Here is a 19,694-nt window from a genome sequence, read left to right on the forward strand (position 1 = left end):
TAGTGTTAATGAATATCCACAGTAAAGAGTGCTGAATGTAATGAACTAAGGATTCTCTCCATTTGATATTGGTATCAAGAACAGGAAAAGTGTGTAGTGTATGAAAAGTGTGTAATGTAGTGTATAGAGTTTCCCTCATAAAGAATATTTCACAAAATTATTTGGAGGAGTGAATTCTTTGTTTTCTTTTCCCCTTTTCTATATGAAATCCCGTTGAAAAGTTTATTATTGTTGGTGTTGTTAGCGCGCACGCGCGTGTGTGATTTGTATCCCGTGGCACACATGTGAAGGTCAGAAGACAACTTGGTGGATTTGGTCCTTTACTTTACCCCTTAATTGGCCCTGAGGATTGAACTTAGAATTTCTAGCTTATATGGTAGTGCCTTTAGCCGCTGAGTCATCTTGATTTTGTTTTAAATAAAAAAATATATATTGTATGAGCACAGCAGGATTTAGCTCAGTAAAAGCATATTAAGAGAATATAAAATACTTTGAGAAAAAGATGATTTCGTTTTTTCTTTTTGTGCTTCATAGAGTACTCTAATTGAGTTTTAAATTTGGCTTGATATTGACATAGTGTGTATGTATAATGCATACTTTGATGAAATTACCATGTAAAGTTGATATCATGTGTGGTTCTTGCATGTGTATTCGGGGAGGGTATGTGCATACCTTTCTGTGCACCTGTGAAGTCCAGAACTTGACTTGAAATATTGTTTCCTATCACTCTCCTTATACTTTAGAATGGATCTCTCACTGAGCCTGGAGCTCACTGTTTTAGCTAGACTTGTCAGCAAACCCCTGAGATCCATCTGTCTCTTGTCATGTTCTCCAGCTCTGGGCTTACAGGGGTACCGTGTTATGCCAGGATTTCCTGTGGATATGGAGGCTCCCAATGAGGTCTTCATACTTGCACAGTAAGCACTTTAGCCAGTGACCTTAATGCCAGCAAATTATTTTTTTAAAAAACAACTTCTATTTTGCCCATAGCAATTTTATATATTGTTTTAATGTCAATTATATGATATATACATATAGATGTTGGTGAGATGGTCTAGTTAGTAAAGATGCCAATGACTTAAATTCCTAGAACCCCCTTTAAAGGTGGAAGGAGATGATTCTAGAAAATTGTCATCTGACCCTTGTGCATGTGCTATTCTATACATACCAACACACACACACACACACACATACACACACACACACAGACCCCCCCCCCACACTAAGTAAGTAAATGTAATAAAACATAGATCAGTGAGTTTCAGAGATGGCAGCTCTGAGATACATACTCATTCAGAAAACTACTTGTTGCAAGCATGACTTAGCCTTTGATTGCCCTCAGTGATTGGGCTGTAATTGGACATGTCAGGCTCTTTGACTGAGTACAAAGGAGGCAATTGATGGTGGTTGAAACTAAATCTAGTATCTTTAAAAACTTATGATGTAGTGTTTTTGTGGTCATGAAACTGAACTGATTTTGTTTATCAGTGAGCTCCAGTGAGAGAAAACCCACAAATGTGATGAATCTTTAAGGACCATCTTTAAGAATTTAGTGTTGATTGTGGAAGGTCATCTCACCACGGAATAATGTTGTGTTAAGTAGAAAAGGTGAAATGCTATCCCCTAATTTCAACTTCCTTTTCTAGTCACATTTCAATGTAGAGAGAGGAGATTTTTGCCTGTGACCTTAAGGGAATAATGAAATGCTATTTTGACTGAAGGGATGTGGATCAAACTTTAAACTGTGGGGAAGGCCATATAGCTCAACGTTTATACCTAGGGCCCATAGAAAGAAAAGGCTTTGGGGGAAGAGGTGCTTTGGGCCAATTACTCTTCACATTCCAATGTCCACATTCTGAAGACAGAAAATAGAGCAGATAAATGGGCAGGAATTAGAATTGATCTCCATGGCAATGGCTTGCCTCTTCTGGCCCCATAGATAAGTGTTTAAAAGGGCTCTGCCTAGTCCCACACTTGAATTATTTTTGTAGATAGAGTCAGAGTGAGGAAACCATACATTCAGATACAAATTTTACACATTAGACTCTTTACGTAGGGCTTTTATTATAGACACAGGCAGGCTGGGTCAAGACAGCTATACTTATTTAGATTCTTCAGGTATAATACTTGTTTTGATGAAGTAACTGAGGAAAAAAAACTTATAGTTCTTGGCTTGATTGTTCCTTCTTGCGAACAGTCTTTGATCAAATTCCTTTTTAGTCATTTCTCCCCTACCATGCTATGGCCTTAATGAAAATGTAAGTTGTTCCATAGTCTACACTTGGCTTTCTGTTTGCAACTAGAATGGACAAAGGTACTTAGACTATGTGAGCCTTGGGAACTGGAAGCTTTCTCTGAGGAAACACAGATGCCTACCCTACTCAGAACTGATTCCCAGTATCTTTTGTTTTAAAATTGTATTTATCTTGAAATGCAAGTACTTAAAAAAAAAAAAAAAAGAACTGTATCCTTTGTGGTAATTAGGGCACATTCCTCAGTTCTGTTATAAGCTGAGCTCAAGTTTATCTATCTTCTAGGAAGAAACCTCTCTCTCTCCCTCTCCTTCTCCCCCTCCCCTGGCTCCCTCCCTTCATCATTTAAATGTAGATGGTTACCCTGGGTTCCAGCCTTGGCTGCCTCTCACCCTAGATGCCAATGACTTTCCAATCCTTACCAACAACCCAGACCTCTCAGTTTTCCAGCCTTGTAATTACCTCAAACTCAAAACATCCCTAACTGAATTGCTCATTTCTATTCACCTTTACCCCCAAATCTGTCATTCATATGTATGACACAATGAAGTTTTTGACTTCAGTGTCTCTGTGATCTCCTGGGTCTGACACCACTTTGTTGTTCTTGTTGCCTTTAAACCTATTCTTGTTAGTCTGACCTCCTAAAGAGCTTTGAAGGAAACAGATCTTACTGGCTTTGAGGATATATTTTATGAATAAGAAGAGAAGGAGGCAGTAGGTAGAGGAGCAGGAGGAGCAGGAGAAGAAGAACCAATTAAATAATACTAAAAAATAATGTTAGATAAATCTAAGGAAGGACATATAGACTGTCAGGATGTATGCATTTTTTACAGGGAGTTGGGGAAATATTTTTCTTCAGAAATGCAAATTGATCAGAGAAACCTGAATGAAAAGAAGAGAGCAAAGCAGACCATTCTCTGGGGGTAGGATTCCTGAAAGAGGAGCAAGCATAAAGACCCTGTGCTGAGAGAGCTGTTAGATGTAGTAGAAAAATAACTAAGGATCGACCTGTGGTTTGGAGAAGTAGAATGATGGGAAAAGGCAAAATGAGTAAAGAACAAGGTCACAGCATGGGACATGAGAGTCAGAAGTCATGCTGTGGAGGGTAGGGCTTTGGATGCCCAGGTGTGAATTTCTGATGTGTTCATTGCCTTAGGTCAGGTTCTCATCATCTCCTTCCAAGAGTTCTCTGTCAGCTCTCAAAAGTTGCTATAAAGTCTTCTGACAAATCTTGTTGAATGAAGGCATTAAAGGGGGGGGGGTTCAAATGGACAGAGCTATTGGATTCTGCTGCCAATTCTAATATGCTGATCTGAATCTGTATCTATCAGTGTTATTATGGATACTGTCAAACAACTCATACTATCTGTTTTTGCAGAGATTAGACTTTTCAGGAATTGAGCCTGATGTAAAGCCATTTGAAGAAAAGTGCAACAAGCGTTTCATGGTGAATTGCCATGATTTAACTTTCAATATCTTGGGTCACATTGGAGACAATGCAAAAGGACCACCCACAAATGTATGTATGACCCTTTCTTCTACTGTGCTGGACCCACCTTATTAAAGAAATACCTTTCTTTTTTTATAAGTAAGGACTAATTGGCAGGATGAAAATTCCAGTGTTAAACATTATGATAAATTTGACATGAAGAATTTCATCTCTTTCTTTTGGCCAAAATACAAATGTTTTCTCATCATTCCTGCAAATCTTACCTACTCAGAGTAGCAGATAGAGAATGTGCTCTCTTCAGGACAGGCTGGAAAAAAATCTGCCCTCACACTGGATTTGACTAAGGAATAGGATTTCTTTTAGAAAATTGGCTCATAGAAATTAATTAGTTTCCCCAAGCCTTAGTGAGACATAGATGCTGTTCAGTCTGCTAGGCTCACTCATTATCCTCTAGAATGAAATTCATTCTTGGTCTGTGTAAATATTAGGTATCATGAGTTGACGTGGTCTGAAATACTTGCCACTGTAAATTTCAAATCTTCAGAGAGACTATTTAATGTTCATCTTTATTTTGGGTTTCCAGTTTCAAAAATATCAAGTAAAGCTGTTCTTTCACAAAGTACCTAAAACACATCAGAGTACTTTCCTGCCTGCAAAGGGTTAATCTTTATGCCATCTGGCATGAAATTTCTCTTTGTGACCAGCTTTCAAATGCCATCTGTAAGGAGGAATCATGTCTTCCAAATTTGCTGATGGGGCAGAGCATTTTTTGAGTAGTTCACTGTTGACTGATGCTGGCTGTTATGAATTGTATAGTCTAGTACATTGCAGTATACCAGAAAGTAATTGTTTTCTAATCTATAAGGTAGCAATTTTTGGAGTCATGTCAGTAAATGTATTCATAGATCAAATTTTCTTTAGGTGAAACTTTTGAATCTTGTTCATCTTTTTTTAAAAACTATAACTTGTTATTTTTTGTGGATTCATACCTTGGAAATTTATACCTGACAAAATTAACTTTTTATCTTAATTTAAAAATTAAAATTAAAAGTCTTATTTCTGAATGCCTCTCCTGTTATTCGATGCATAACAAGCATAATGCACTTTTAATTAACTAAATACTAAACTCAGAAGATAACACAATAAACTCAAACTTGAAGGGAAAAAAAAAACCTCATTATGCAACTTTTCTCCAAAAGTCTTAGTTTTAACATGCCAACTGTCTTCATTCCTAGGTTGAGCCCTTTTTCATCAACCTTGCCTTATTTGATGTAAAGAACAATTGTAAAATTTCAGCAGACTTTCATGTAGATTTGAACCCACCCTCTGTCCGTGAAATGCTGTGGGGTACCTCGACTCAACTGACCAATGATGGGAATGCAAAGGGCTATTCATCTGAGCCTCTCATCCATGGAATTGCTGAGTCTCAGTTATGCTTCATAAAGCAGGTGAGTGTTGATCAGTTTGCAGTAACTTCAGAATAAGAGAGAGAAGTTTCTTTCCTTATTTCCTGGTTTCAGGCAATTGTCTTACAGCACTCCACCTTTTAGAAGGTCTATCTACAATTGGTCTTTTGCTGACTAAGGTTGGCAATGGGGAAATGAAAAGCAATGAACTTGTTAGTCACATTTTGGTAGTGTGACATTTTTAGGTGGAACCCTGGTAGGAAATTCAATGGAAATATTTTGGGAAGTCCAATGCAAATGTAGAGCCAGATATACACATGTGAATACATGTACACACACATACCTCCTCTGCATAAGTGCCAAAACATTGGGAATTTTAGGGTCAGATATGCTCATTGCTATAGGTTTTTTAAGGACTCTGGGTCTGTGATAGCTTTTTCATAGATTAAAATCCATGTAGCCTCTTTGCTTGTTCTTTAGACAATAGTTGCCAGATGCAGGAACATTCACCAACAATGGGAAAAGCTCACAAAAGAGAAGTTGACAAAGTACAGCATTACTAATTAGTATGTGAGAACCCGATATTGAATTCTATGTTTCTAGTTTCTGACATAATGCCGAATAAGTAGTCTTAAGTCTGTTTATTGTATTATTTCAACATATTGGATGTTGGGATAGGAACTTCAGTGGATCAGGTGATTGATCGGGTGGCATTCAGTAATCTACATCAAGAAGAAAGTCATCATTGTTGTTATTTTGGTATTGAGATGAGGTTGTATTGATCCAGGCTGGTCTGGAATGCCTGGACTGAAGATATCCTCCTGCCTTAGCCTTCTGAGTAGCTGGACCTACAGGTTTAGGCCACCATACCTAATCTCAACACTTAAAAAAATGTCCTTTTTGTGCTAACGTTTCCACTGGGGTCTTGCGTAATCAAAATAGTTTTGTGGAATGACATAAGTGTTATTCCTTCACAGGCAAGCAAATTGATGATTGGGGGTTGGGTAAGCTGTCCATCATGACATAGCTAAGAGTGCTAAAGATAGGATTTGAACCTATATCTGAAAGATCTCAAGCAATAATATTAGAAAGAATGCCATGTAATTAAGTTGTATGATGTGTACCATCACCACAAGCACTGCTGGATCCTGGGAATTGTATTAGGAGTGGAGTGAGGATGTTGATATATTCTTTAGAAGAAGGTGGCTGTGAAATGGCTAAGTGTCGCCCTGGTGAAAAAGAATTAGACTAGAGCCTTTGGCACGGAGGACCAAAGTCTCAGCCAACAACGGGCTTTCTTTAGTAACTTTCTACATCAAGGGACAGGGAGATGCTAGACAGTTATGGGGTCACATGCAGAACCCCAAAGGGTGTGCCTTACTCCTGCATTGTAGCCCTTGTCAGTAAAAACAAAATGGACTTCTAGGAGCTGGGGAGATGGCTCACCGTGTAAAGTACTTGCTGTTCAAGTGTGAGGACCAGAACAGATCTCTAAATATGCATATAAGCCAGGAAGGCTTAGTGGTCCTTCTATAATCTCAGCACACAGACAAAGGATCTCAGAAACAGAGATAGGATATTCTGGAGCAAGATAACTATCCAGGCTAGTCAACATGGTAAGCTCTAGGTTCACTTAGAGACCCTTCCTCAGTGTTTAAAATGGAAAGCCACTGAGGAAGGCAACTGGTGTCAACCTTGGGTTCCCACATGCACACACAAAACACATGTGTATCGTACATTCTAAGGAACACATACATCTTCACACACCACATACATACATATAGACAATAAATGAACCTCTGTGTGCCTCACTACCCTCTCCTCTAAAGTGAGAGCAGTGATAGCTCCTGCTTCCTATAGCCATAATGGGGGTTAGACAAGATGTACTATCCTTAGAAAGCACTCTGCAACAGGCACACCCACCTTGTTCCATGCAACACCTTTTCTCAATGCAGTGTGCCTGTTATGGGTAGCACTGATAACAGTGATCTTAGATAAAGGAGGGAAAACATGTGCTTTTATCAATTGCCAAGTATTATTAAAATTTAACATTCATTGCTGGCTTTAGTGTGGATAAATTCCAAGGTGGCTGGAATGGGAAATAATAGGTACTCAGTGAAAGGTAGCAATACCAATGGTCAGTTTGACTATTCTAACCTGTCCACATCATGTGACATACTGGTGCATGGACCATTTGGAAGCCCAGGATGCAATCTTCTTCACTGTCTCCTTACTATATAAGTATCTCTGAGCCTTTGTTTCTGAATCCTTTAAATGTGTACATAACTAGTGGCTTCACTACTACTCAGTAGGGAGAAGAAAATAATCTATGAGAAGTAGAGGAAGAGAGGGATTTGGGAGGGAGAGAGGAGGGAGAGGGAAAAAGAGTGGCTAGTTCAGATATGGGAGAAGATGGGGGAGGAAGTACAGAGGGTCAGGAATTTGAAAATAGGTGTGTAGCATTGGGGGAGGGGGAACTTGGGGTAGCCACTAGAAAGTCCCAGATGCAAGGGACCCAAGAGGTTCCCAGGACCCAACAGGGAGGACTTTAGCCTAAATACCCAACAAAGGGGAGATAGAACCTATAGAGATCATATCTAGTGGATAGGCACAGCCCCCAGTTGAGGGATGGAGCCACCCACCCAACTCAAAAATATTAATCCAGAATTCCTGCTGTCAAAAGGAAATGCAGGGAAAGAGTGGAGCAGAGACTGAAGGAAAGGCCATCCAGAAACTGTTCCACCTAGGGATCCATCCCATCTGCAGACACCAAATGGGGAGCCCCTTGGTCCTGTGGAGGCTTGATTACCCAGAATAGGGGAACTCTAGGCCTCTGAGGCAGGAGTGGTTGGGTGGGTGGGTGAGCACCCTCATAGAGGCAGGGGGAGGGAGGAGGGGGATAGGAGGCTTGTGGATGGGAAACTGGGAAGGGAGATAACATTTGAAATGTAAATAAATAAAATAACCAATTAAAACATGTTGAAAATGAAAGCGCAGTAAGATAAAGCATACAGTTAGGCATGGTTATGCATAAATTATTTGACATGAATTAGACTTAATTGGGCATGATAGTATATACCAGCTGCTTGAGCCTGGGAACTCCAGGCCAGCTTAGCCAACATAGCAAGATGGGTATGTGACAGGAAGGGAGGGAGGAAGGAAGAATTGGAGAGAGGGAGGGAGGGAGGGAGGGAGGGAGGGAGGGAGGGAGGGAGGGAGGGAGGGAGGGAGGATTGCCCATATTTGGCTCCAGAATCAACTGTCTCTTATACCCTTAAGATAAAAGCAATAATCAAAATAGAAAGGACTGAATGCAAGTTTCAGTTCTGAGCACACACCTTCTGCAATTGCAGCATGGACAATCTTTTAGCCCAGCTAAAAAGATCAAACATCTTTCCAGCAATACCAGAAACCAGGTTCTGTGACTATGGCATAGTTTGATAGGCCACCCTAGTGATAATCAGACACCTAATGTGTGTTATTGCATTACCCCATGTAAGAAACTTCTGATACCAATATTATTCTCAGTCCCATCACTTCATAGGACCTGAGATGTATAAACCTGAGATGTAGGAATGGCCAAGCCAAAAATGAACCCAGGCAGTCTAACTCCTCAACCATATTTTTACCTTGTTCCATGTTTGTTTGTGCTTGTTGCTTGGTAATCCATCATCCAGACTTGCCATAAATTCTTTGAATTGGCTGGGGAGAAGACACTGCTAACCCCTCACACTGTTTTTATGCCGTGCTTTGTCAAACTTTGAAGCTTCAATTTGGAATTCATGAGATAATACGTCTGCAATGCTTTGAAAACTAGAAAGCAATATTAACAAAGTTGGTAATACACCAAGTAGGAAAAGAAAACTTGGTAAAGACCCACTGATGGGTTATTTTATACAAATTCATTTGATGTTCCTTCAAGTATGCGACAAAAACCACTGACACAATATTTAGAGAATCTCTCTCTCTCTCTCTCTCTCTCTCTCTCTCTCTCTCTCTCTCTACCTCTCTACCTCCCTCCCTCCCTCCTCTCTCTCTCTTTTTGGAAAGACAAAAATAAAATGATGTCACTTTGGCTGTATCCACATGCGTGCCCTTAAACAGAGGATGGAGACACTAGGCAAGTTCTAGAGCCTCTGCTGCCTCTTTTTACTTTGACAGCACCAAAGCTTTTAAACTGCAGAGTTTTCCATATGATGGTTTGTGTGTGCGTGTGTGTGTGTGTGTGTGTGTGTGTGTGTGTGTGTATTGCCTGTATGGGTTCATGTGAGTATATGTATATAAATGTGCATGCAGGTGTGGAGGGCAGAGTTCAACAATAGTATCTTCCTCAGTCACTCTTTACCTTATTTTTTTTGAAGAAATTTAATTTTTCATTTATTTATTTATTTGGCTTTAATCATATGTGTGTTGAAGTATGCATATATGGACAAATGTGTGCGAATGTCTACAGAGGCCAGAAGACTGTTAGGCTCCTAGAACTGGAGATACAGGTGTTTGTTAGCCCCACCCCCAATATGGGGGCTGGGAACTGAGAACTGAACTCTTGGCCTTTGCAAAAGGCAACTCTCTAGTTCCTCCACTTTTTAAATTTTATTTATTTTTGAGTCAGCATCTCTCGGTGAATCTGGATCTCTTGCATCCAGCTGGACTGGTTGGCCAGTAAACTCCAGGGATTTACCCATTTTCTCCCCAGCACTGGGATTACAGGCCAACTGCTGGCTTTCTGTGACTGCTGAACTCAGGTGCTCATGCTTGTGTGTCAAATGCTTGATCACACCGCCAATTTTCTCAGCCCCAGATGGTGAGTTTTTATGTTAGGCAAGCAGTGGAAGTGTGTTCTTCCTTCTTCACTGTATTCAGTATGAATTGTGAGTGAATTGCTTGGTAGATCTAGCTACTTGAGAGACACGGTATCTTTAGTATATACCAATTAAACCAAACAATGTCTATTGTGTTCATTAGGTCTAAGAACTCACCTTGCAAAACAGCCACGGAGAAGGAGCTTGGATGCATACATAGGGTGACACTAATGACGAAATAGGAACTGCATTTGGAAAGATATGTTCTTTGGAAGCTTTGGAATCTATAGCAAAAGCAGCCACCACTACCCTGTGGATAGGGTGGGGTGCACCGAGGGTACTAGTGCTCCAGCATTCAGGTGGCAGGGGGCAGGATGGTTGCTTCAATTTCCAACCTAGCCTGGGCTATGTATAGCTAGACTGTCTCAAAAGCAGAAAACACCCCAAACAACAAAAATGTTCTACCTATTCCTGGAATCCTGGACATGATCCTATGTTGAATATCAACATTCTGTACTCTCCACACTACAAGATATCAGTTGCCAAACAGCCATATGTATGTTACATAAAAATATCTAACAGAAGTCATTTTCCCCCTAGGGAATCTTCTCAGTGACGAACCCACATCCTGAAATTTTTCTAGTTGTAAGAATTGAAAAGGTGCTGCAGGGAAACATCACACACTGTGCAGAACCCTACATCAAAAACTCAGATCCGATAAAGGTAATTTAAAATTGGTACATATTCCTGCTCAGTAGAGAACTCACCTTTTTCTGGTATTTTAAAATAGCATTGTCAGAGACCTTTGTGATGAAAAATGATCTTCTCTGAGGACTATTTTACATTGTCTACTATGGAAAGCTGTACCTATATCCACTCCAAGGAGTTTATTATCAATGTATTGACTTCAAAGTCCATCTCACCCTTTAGACTTTTTCAGTGTGATTTCTTTCATGATGTGTTCACATAGTACATGGTGGGAATTTTCCATTTTCTTTTTCCTGAGTGTTCTTAAATGGCAAAATTAAAAGTGTGCCATTTTTTATCATTATCAAAATTCTTAAATCATGACATCTGACTGGTTAGAAACTGAATCCTGTCCTCTCGTGTAATAAATGAGAAATCTCAGACCTAGGGAAGGGAAGGATTTGTGGAACAATTAATTCATAGCACCATAGTTATTGTGCAATTTAAGAGCCATCAATCTATTGAATGTTAGATTTTACTGTGCTCACGTAATAGTTATTAAGTGGAAGATGCTGAGGAGGCATGACTAATAGGTGGGGGACTGTATTTGCAGTGTACACAAAATCCTTTAGCATTTTGTATCCCCAGGGATAAGCATCCAGCCAGTGCTTCGACGCCTATTTAGGCCTTATAGGCAGCTTATCCTCTTTGTCATCTCTCATTGCCTGTTCAAACAGCAGCTGCTGCCCACATGAGACTAATTGCATTGACTCTTGTCACTTGTGCCTTATCTTGGGAGTAGAAGGTCAACTGTATCTAGAACAAACTTCCCCTGTGAATAATGAGTATCTGCCAGCAGCGTGGAAGGAAATACACGTTAACACTACTCAAAGTGTTCCTAGCAGAAGTCTGTGGTACAAAGGAGTCCAATATCTCATTAGTCTGTCTTCTGAAATGAAGAAAAGAGTTTTTAGGGAGAAAACAATATACCTTTAAGAATTACTTTTTTTGCTAGGGATGTGGCTCAGTGGTAGAGTATAAGGCTGTTGATTTTATCTCCAGCATAAAATACACACACACACACACACACACAGAGAGAGAGACAGAGACAGAGAAAGAGACAGACAGAGACAGACAGAGACAGACAGAGAATGAGAGACAGAGAGACAGAGACAGAGAGATAGAATTTAAAAAGAAATGCTTTAGTTTTAGCCTTGAAAATGGGTAGCAAAGATATATTTTAATATTTATTTATAGCTGTTTCCTTCCAGGATTTTTGGTGTATTATAATGATGAATTGGGGGGAGGTTTAAAGATGAATCCATGGCAGATCGAACAAATCTAAACTCATCTTTTTTTCTGACCATAGACAGCCCAGAAGGTACACAGGACAGCTAAACAAGTGTGTAGTCGCCTTGGACAATACAGAATGCCCTTTGCTTGGGCAGCCAGGTTCGTGTAAATGCAATCCTGACCCTTCTATTTGTAGTTCTCTTAAATTGGGGACCAATGTCCTTACCAGCAATTCAGTGGTCCGTTTCTGGCAGGCTAGTTAGTTGTGTCTTGGGACACTTGGGATGGAAAGCTTCTTCAGACTTTGCTATGCATCTAAGACCCACTTACAAAACTCCGCCTGTGTAATGGGAAATTTCTTTTGGTTTGGGTTAATCTGATGGACACTATTTAATTTTCCCTAGAGAACTAGATTATATAACAAATTATATACAATATGTCCAGTTTTTCAGAGTTGGCTGAATTTATGGCTTTAAAACCTATCAGAATCAGCCAGGCAGTGGTGGCACACGCCTTTAATCCCAGCACTTGGGAGGCAGAGGCAGGTGGGTTTCTGAGTTCAAGGATAGCCTGGTCTACAGAGTGAGTTCCAGGACAGCCAGAGCTATACAGAGAAACCCTGTCTTGAAAATCAAACCAAAAGAAAAATATGTCAGAATCATTCTGGGAAAATGTACTAAAATTTTTGATGGCAAAGAATACAGTCATGAAGTGCAAACTTATAATTAATAGATTTTCTGGTGAATCCTTTGGAAATCATGTATTTGGAAACATACATTTTCTAAGATTCTTACGTTATAGTAGCTTATGACAGTGTTTTATCCAAATCTTGCAAATCTACAGGCAATGAGGATTTGAAGCTTGTTTCTTGTTTATCCCCACTTTGAAGTGTAAATTCATCAGCTTGTTTGTGGTACAGCCTGTACAACTGACTGGAAGTTCTTGGGAAAGGGCAGCATGTTCTGAATAATTCAATCAACTATGTTCTCTGGGTGCTAGGGAATAGCACAGGGTAGGAGATTTGAAGTGAATCAATCCTTCTGTCACTATTTATAACCATTTCATTTGGGGTAAGGATCTCAAAATATATCATGTGCTAATAAATGAAAAGGCACTATTTTCCTTGTTTCTCATACTAGTAAAACAAATGATTGCCTAGGATAGGTGACTGGCAAAAACTAATGCAGGCTGGTATTCTAGAAGGGAAATTGTGGCTTATAAATATACACATATACTTACTTATATCTACCTTAAAAGTCCATTTCTGCTGCTACTACTCTTTATTATTAATAATAATTAAGTTTAACTCTGTCCAGAATACTCACTTATCTAAGTACTTAATGCATATTTTGTTTACTTATTTTTTAATACATTTTTTTTGCCTTGTAACTCCACTTAGTCTAGAGCTCACTATTATGTCGACCAGGCTGTCTTTGAACTTGCAGCAATTTCATGCCTTTGCCTTGAGAATGCTGTGATCACAGCCATGCACTCTTATGCTGGGCCTAATGTGTAAATATACATTTAAGAGATGGGTACCACTGCCCCATCTTTGAGATGAGGAAATGGAGACACAGAAGGAAAGGATAAAGAAAATGAAACCCACATCTAAACTTTAGACCATGTAGCAGAGTGGAGATCAGCATATGGGCTATCCTGAATTAGCACTGACTCTAGACCACTGTGGCACTCTCCTGCTCTTAGGCAGTTACAGGAACTGCCTGTTGCTCTTTTGCCAGGTGAGTTAATTCATTCTGAAAACTTCAGAGAGAAACTCTGATCGCCAGTTCTAGTGAGGCATTATGCTGTTTTCTCCTTCCTGGATTTTTTTTTCCATCAGCTGCAGTATGGGGATTTACTAAGTCTTGTCCAGGACATTTAAAAAGGGTATGATAAGCCCCTGTTACTAGAAATAAATATTTTAAAGCAGGAGCAATGGGCTTTGCTGAGGAGTGTCGGGTTTCTGGCTATTGCTACTTCCAGTGCATTAGGGGCTCCTATATTACTTTCCATTTTAGCAGCAAAATAGCTGCTTAAAATGGTAGAAGAGGCTGGGTGTGGTGGTGCACACATCTTTAATACCAGCACTTAGGAAGTAGAGGGAGGCAGACAGATCTTTGTTAAGTTCAAGGCCAGCCTGTTTCAGACCAGCCAAGGCTACCAAGTGAAACCCTGTCTAAAAAAAAAAAAAAGAGTTGGGGAGAGCCTCTCAAAATTATATGACTATATATGTAGTAAACTTTATATAAAATTATGTTTAGGAGCCAATGTAATTTTTAATTTTTATCAGTTTTATGAAGATAAAATGAATTATATATATATATATATATATATATATATATATCCACATTAATAAATTTTCACAAATATAACGACCACTTTAACAATGACTGGTACAATATAGATAGAAAGGTTCCTCATGGCCCTGTCTAGGCACCCAGGCAAACAGCCATCTGATTATCATTGGATAAAATTTTGTCTCTCCTGAACTCATCATTAAAGTGGAACTGCAGCATGTGTTCCTGGAATTGGTTATGTGTACTCAGTATGCTTTTGAGATTCGTTCCTATTGTGTAGAATTCCTTTTGGGTGGCATTCCACTGCATAATATGCCAGTTTGTTCATTCATTTACTGGATCAACTTCTGATGTATTACCAGTTTGGAGTAAATTTGCTGTGAGCATCCAGGTAGCATGTGGAACCATGCCGAGAACTACAATGGCATTGCTGTAGGGTAGGTGGTGTGTGCTTCACTTTGTGAGAGCCCACCAGAGCACTGTCATGCATGTTTACAGTTTCGCATTCACACAAGTACAAGTTGAGTTTATTGGTACTTCAAATTTTGTTTTAAAAGCCTTTCTGTTGCTATTCTAGACCCATTTTCAAAGATATTCAGGGCTCTCTGGATCTGGATGGGAGATTTTCCCCTTTGTATAAACAAGACAGTAGCAAGCTTTCAAATGAAGATATTCTCAAGTTGCTCTCAGAATACAAAAAGTAAGTGTGTGCTATTGTTATACTAAATGAAAGGAATGGATAAAGTAATGAATTACTAAAGTAATAAATATGAGTTATATATGGGCAAAATTGAATACTTAAAAATTTGAGATTGGAATTCAGGTAACCAATGCATGTAACAGTCATCATACTTTACCTCTAAACTATTATTGATTTCTACCTAGGCCAGAAAAGACAAAATTGCAGATTATCCCTGGACAGCTGAATATCACAGTGGAATGTGTTCCTGTAGATTTACCAAGTAAGGATGTATTACAAACAATACAATTGACAATTGTAATCAGAACTTGAGTATCTTTTAACAGTTTACTGCAGGTTTGCACAGAGTCTTAATTTCCTAGAGCTTTGCGGACCAGCAAGGGAAGGAGCTAGCTAGCAAAGGATGTTTGGGGTCATATGCTGCAGACTGAGGACATCCTATATATTGTAAAAACCTTGAGATAGAAGCAGTCTTAATTTGTATGAATAGAGAGGAAGTTGGTGTGGCTCCATAGTAGGATGTGGTGGGAACAATGGAACAGGAAATGGTAGTAGAAAAAGAATATACAGAATTGTATAGACTGGTAACCCCTTAGATCTGTATTTTATTTTAAGAACAGTGAGAAATCACTAAAGGATTGCACCCAGGGAATAATACCCAATGTGCATTTAAAAATATGCAAGAGTGAAATAGATTTTTTTTCATAAAAAGAATCATTGAGGGGAATAGAGAAATGGCCCAGTAGTTACTGCTCTTCCAGAGGACCCAAATTCAGGTCCCTCCACCTATATTTGGCTGCTCACAACCACCTGTAACTCCAGCTTTAGGAAATCTGACAACCTAGCCTCTGCAGGCACCTAAACACATGAGTGCACACACACACACAAACACACACAGAGTCAAGGAAATCTTTAATAAGATCATTGAAATATAGGCAGGAGTTGACGCATATGCACACAGATTTTTTTTTTACAATGTTCTTTAACTTAGAGGGAACTTGGAAGCTAACAGAATTGTTAGGCTCAGTGTGCTTCGAGGACTTATTGCACAGCATTACCATAAAACTGGATGCAATGATTGAAATTGGTGTTTATAATTTGTTCAATGAGATATCAGATAAACTATCAAAATTGAGTTGTGTACACACCGTGGGACTTTAACTTTGCTGTGTAAAAATGTGCATAGAGAGGAGACTAGAAGACAACACAGGCAAATATCCATGCCAGTTATCTGTGGTAGTACAATGCAATGACTGATTGCCATTGTAAATCTTTAATTTGTGCTTCCAGAGGTTCTATTATTAGCATACATTGTTTTAGTAATCAGAAAAAAAAAAACAACTATAACAAAAATGCTGTGTCCTTAGGCTCAGTTTAGCCTGGGTCTTCCTTCCACCCACATGGCTGGACAATAAAGAAAGGGTGGTATGGCTCTTGACCTCTCCTACAATGGCAGCTTCAGAAACACATATGGTTCAATTGCTCAGACATTTTGTGTGTTTTATTTTATTATGGTAACACATCAGAAGGTCTATAATTTCAAAAGAAACTTCCATTATTTTGTAGTGAAAATTTGCACCTGCACCAAGTTACCTTTTTAAAAGTGATTCGCCATGAGCTAATTGGAAGCATAAATTTTCTCTCATTGCTTTCCCGGATACCAATAAAAACTTGCAGTGAAAGCTAAAATTGCAGCCACAGGAGGGAAAATACAGTGGGTTTCTTCGCAGAGTTTGAATTTGTCCAAATTATGATGTGTTACATTTGGCAAATCATTCAGCGTTGAGAATGAAATCACAACCCATGTCTGGTGTAAAGGGTAAAATGAGCACTCACTATGTCCTTTTCGGGTTCTTAAAGTTGTTTAACTTTTTGTCACCAACTAAGAATTCTGTTTTGAAATTGTTCTTTGCAAACACAGTCCATGTATTTCTATAAATGCAGGAACGTGTTAATGACTGTTAAGTTACATGCTTATTTGTGTCCTACCATAGATTGTATTACCTCTTCATATGTGCCCCTGAAGCCTTTTGAAAAGAGTTGTCAGAATATTACTGTGGAGGTTGAAGAGTTTGTTCCAGAAATGACAAAATATTGTTATCCATTCACTATTTACAAAAATCATCTGTATGTATATCCCTTGCAATTAAAATATGACAGCCAGAAATCGTTTGCCAAGGTAAGAAAACTATACATTCTTGGAGCGTGCAACATTATTGATCATCTGCTCACTGCGTGACTCACTTTGGCTGATTAATGATTTTAGGCTAGGAACATTGCTGTCTGTGTGGAATTCCGGGATTCGGATGAAAGTGATGCATCTGCGCTAAAGGTTTGTTTATGGTGGTGATCTGTGTGTCTTTTTGGAAAAGATTGTGGAGATGAAAATTTAGTACTTGATGGTGTCATGCTATAAGTTTAATGTCTTTATATTTCAACAAGAAAATATGCTGGAGTGACAAAGATAATATTTCATTTCCTACTATGACATGTGAACTAAAGGGTTTGTTTAAATGATCTATATTACAAGGTAGGGTGGATATGCAGCTGAGAAGATGGGTGAATGTGCTGGGGATGGTTATCTATATGATGGTGCTGCTCTGTAGTAATTGCCTAGCATGTACAAGTCCCTGGGTTCCATCTTGAAAATGAGAAAGTGGATGAGGTTTCCTTAATCCCTTTTGACATTTATTCCACTTGAATTTGCATTGCTTAGAGGCTCAATCACAAGGTCATTTTTTAATGACTAAATAGTTTATAATGTTTCCTTCAGGGGGCCTTATAGTGTTACTATTAGGAGACCTTCAACTCCTTTCTCTTTGAAACCTGAACAGGCTTGCTGAGCTGACAGGAGCACAGCATGAGGGCTTTGATCTGAGCTAGGACTTTTGCTCCACAACTGGTCAAACAGTGCCTCCAAACTTGGAGCTGTGATCTCTGCAAGGCAGAGTCTCAGTAGCATGCAGTGCAGCCATGAATACCCATTATGATGCAGTGCCTTTATGGTTTTACTATAAACTTCTTCTTCTTGAGCCCAGTGATCAGAAATCTGGTTCAGAAGCCCCAATGTAGCCATCACAAAGTGTGTATATGGTTCCGTGCTTCTAGCTTCAATCTAAAGCAGTCATACTGTAACCCACTAGAGAAAGATACCCCAGCACTCCCAACTAAATGGTTGAATATTGTACTGCCACTATGTTTGAAAGGCACTCCCTCTCTCCCAAAGAGAACATTAAATTCAATTAAGGATTAGCTGGCTCAAATGCAGTGGAATTTTTCCTCCCTCTGCTTGTCTCTTCAGTAGGGATGAGAACAACCAGTTCCCTTTCCTCCTTAAAATATCCTTTGAGTATCATGTAGAAACCCTTAGGTTACTTCTCAGTAGTTCTTGAAAAAAAAAAGAGAGAGAGAGAGAGAGAGAGAGCCTTGACAACTGTATTTCAGGAGAATTGGCTGTGGACTTGTGGAGTCTCAATTTCCTTTCTTAGCTGCCTGGAGGCTCACTCCACAGTAAGAGTGGAGCAGTTAGTAACTTGGCATGCTGGCTCTGTATTCATCCCGGAGCTTATTGGGCCAATGGGAGTCAAAGTAAATCAGAGTGGTTGTGAAATGGGAGCATTCCAAGGAACCACAGAAAGCCTTACATGTGATGCCACAAAACGAGTGATTAAAAAAAAAATGTGCCTTATAAAGTGGTAGGTTAAAAAAAGGTAAGAGAAGCTGGGCACACCTTTAATTTCAGCACCTGAAAGGCAGAGGCAGCTATGCTTGCAGATTTCTGAATTGGTGATGAGCCTGGTTTTCATAGTGAGTTCCAGTCCAGCCAGGGCGACATAGTGTAACTCTGTCTCAAGAAGCAAACAAACAAGCAAAGCTTTATGATGTAAGAGAACAGTAAGCTTATCTGTCTGTAGCTTAATAGACATTTGATTTTTTTTTTAATTTTTAGGTTGTTTGGTTTTTTTTTTTTAAACACACCTTTAAAAAAAAAAAGCACTCAATCAGGAACATCCAAAAAGAAAACTCTTGCAAAGGTCCAGCTATCTGTCCTGAAGTATTTTAGAAGATTTAGAAGATTTTAGAGAGCATCTCTCTCCTAAAGGAGAAAATATCTGCAGCATCCTACTGTCAGCTAGTTGGGAGAGCATCCTTTTGATGGCCAGATGTTGGAAAGTGTTCTGAGGCCAGCTGAGTTAGGAACTCTCTGGAGTGCTGTCTGCAGCAACTGCTTTTAGGTGCTCGGGCACTTTCAGGTTTATGATAGCAGCTGAGTGGACTCACCCACACCCCCTACACTCACTGCTTCTAAATGTATGTGGGTCGGTAGCGTCTTGTTAAAAGACCTGGGTTAGGAGTGGTGACTCTGTTTCCTATCTTTTACAGTGCATTTATGGAAAACCAGCAGGGTCTGTTTTTACCACAAATGCTTATGCTGTGGTCTCGCATCACAACCAAAATCCGGAGTTCTATGATGAGGTAAAACCCTGACATTTCAGTATTTACAAAATTCAGTGCTTGCTAATTCCTTTCATTTTTTTTTTAATTTCAAGCCATTCATTTGCCCATGCAATCCCTGAATGTTTTGTCCCATGAAAATTGAAAATGTCACATCGAAAGGAAGGGCTCATGCCCTCATGATAGCCTATGATGACAGGGAGAGATTTACATACAATGTGAAAGGCTTCTCTGGTTAAGATGATAGTACACAAATCTCAAACAGGACCTGCAACTCTGGCCCTCCACATTTTTCTCAGACTGGCTCTGTTTCAATGAGGAAGTCACCGTCGCTTTTGGGGGTCACCATTTC

General features: G+C 39.4%; 1 protein-coding gene across 3 annotated transcripts in view; it reads left to right on the forward strand.

Moving 5' to 3' along the window:
- Window positions 1-19,694, forward strand: part of Dock11 (dedicator of cytokinesis 11) — a 180,794-nt gene that overhangs the window by 70,243 nt on the left and 90,857 nt on the right. For all 3 annotated transcript variants that reach the window (XM_085838173.1, XM_029473424.2, XM_021154032.3), the window contains exons 11-19: window positions 3,631-3,771; window positions 4,938-5,150; window positions 10,511-10,633; window positions 11,967-12,049; window positions 14,765-14,887; window positions 15,073-15,149; window positions 16,882-17,066; window positions 17,154-17,219; window positions 19,271-19,363. In XM_085838173.1, the coding sequence (XP_085694299.1) occupies window positions 3,631-3,771; window positions 4,938-5,150; window positions 10,511-10,633; window positions 11,967-12,049; window positions 14,765-14,887; window positions 15,073-15,149; window positions 16,882-17,066; window positions 17,154-17,219; window positions 19,271-19,363 (1,104 nt within the window). The remainder of the gene's footprint in view (window positions 1-3,630; window positions 3,772-4,937; window positions 5,151-10,510; window positions 10,634-11,966; window positions 12,050-14,764; window positions 14,888-15,072; window positions 15,150-16,881; window positions 17,067-17,153; window positions 17,220-19,270; window positions 19,364-19,694) is intronic.

The sequence above is a fragment of the Mus caroli genome, unplaced genomic scaffold, assembly GCF_978045245.1.
Source record: "Mus caroli unplaced genomic scaffold, Mus_caroli_1 scaffold_5, whole genome shotgun sequence".
NCBI lineage: Eukaryota > Metazoa > Chordata > Mammalia > Rodentia > Muridae > Mus > Mus caroli.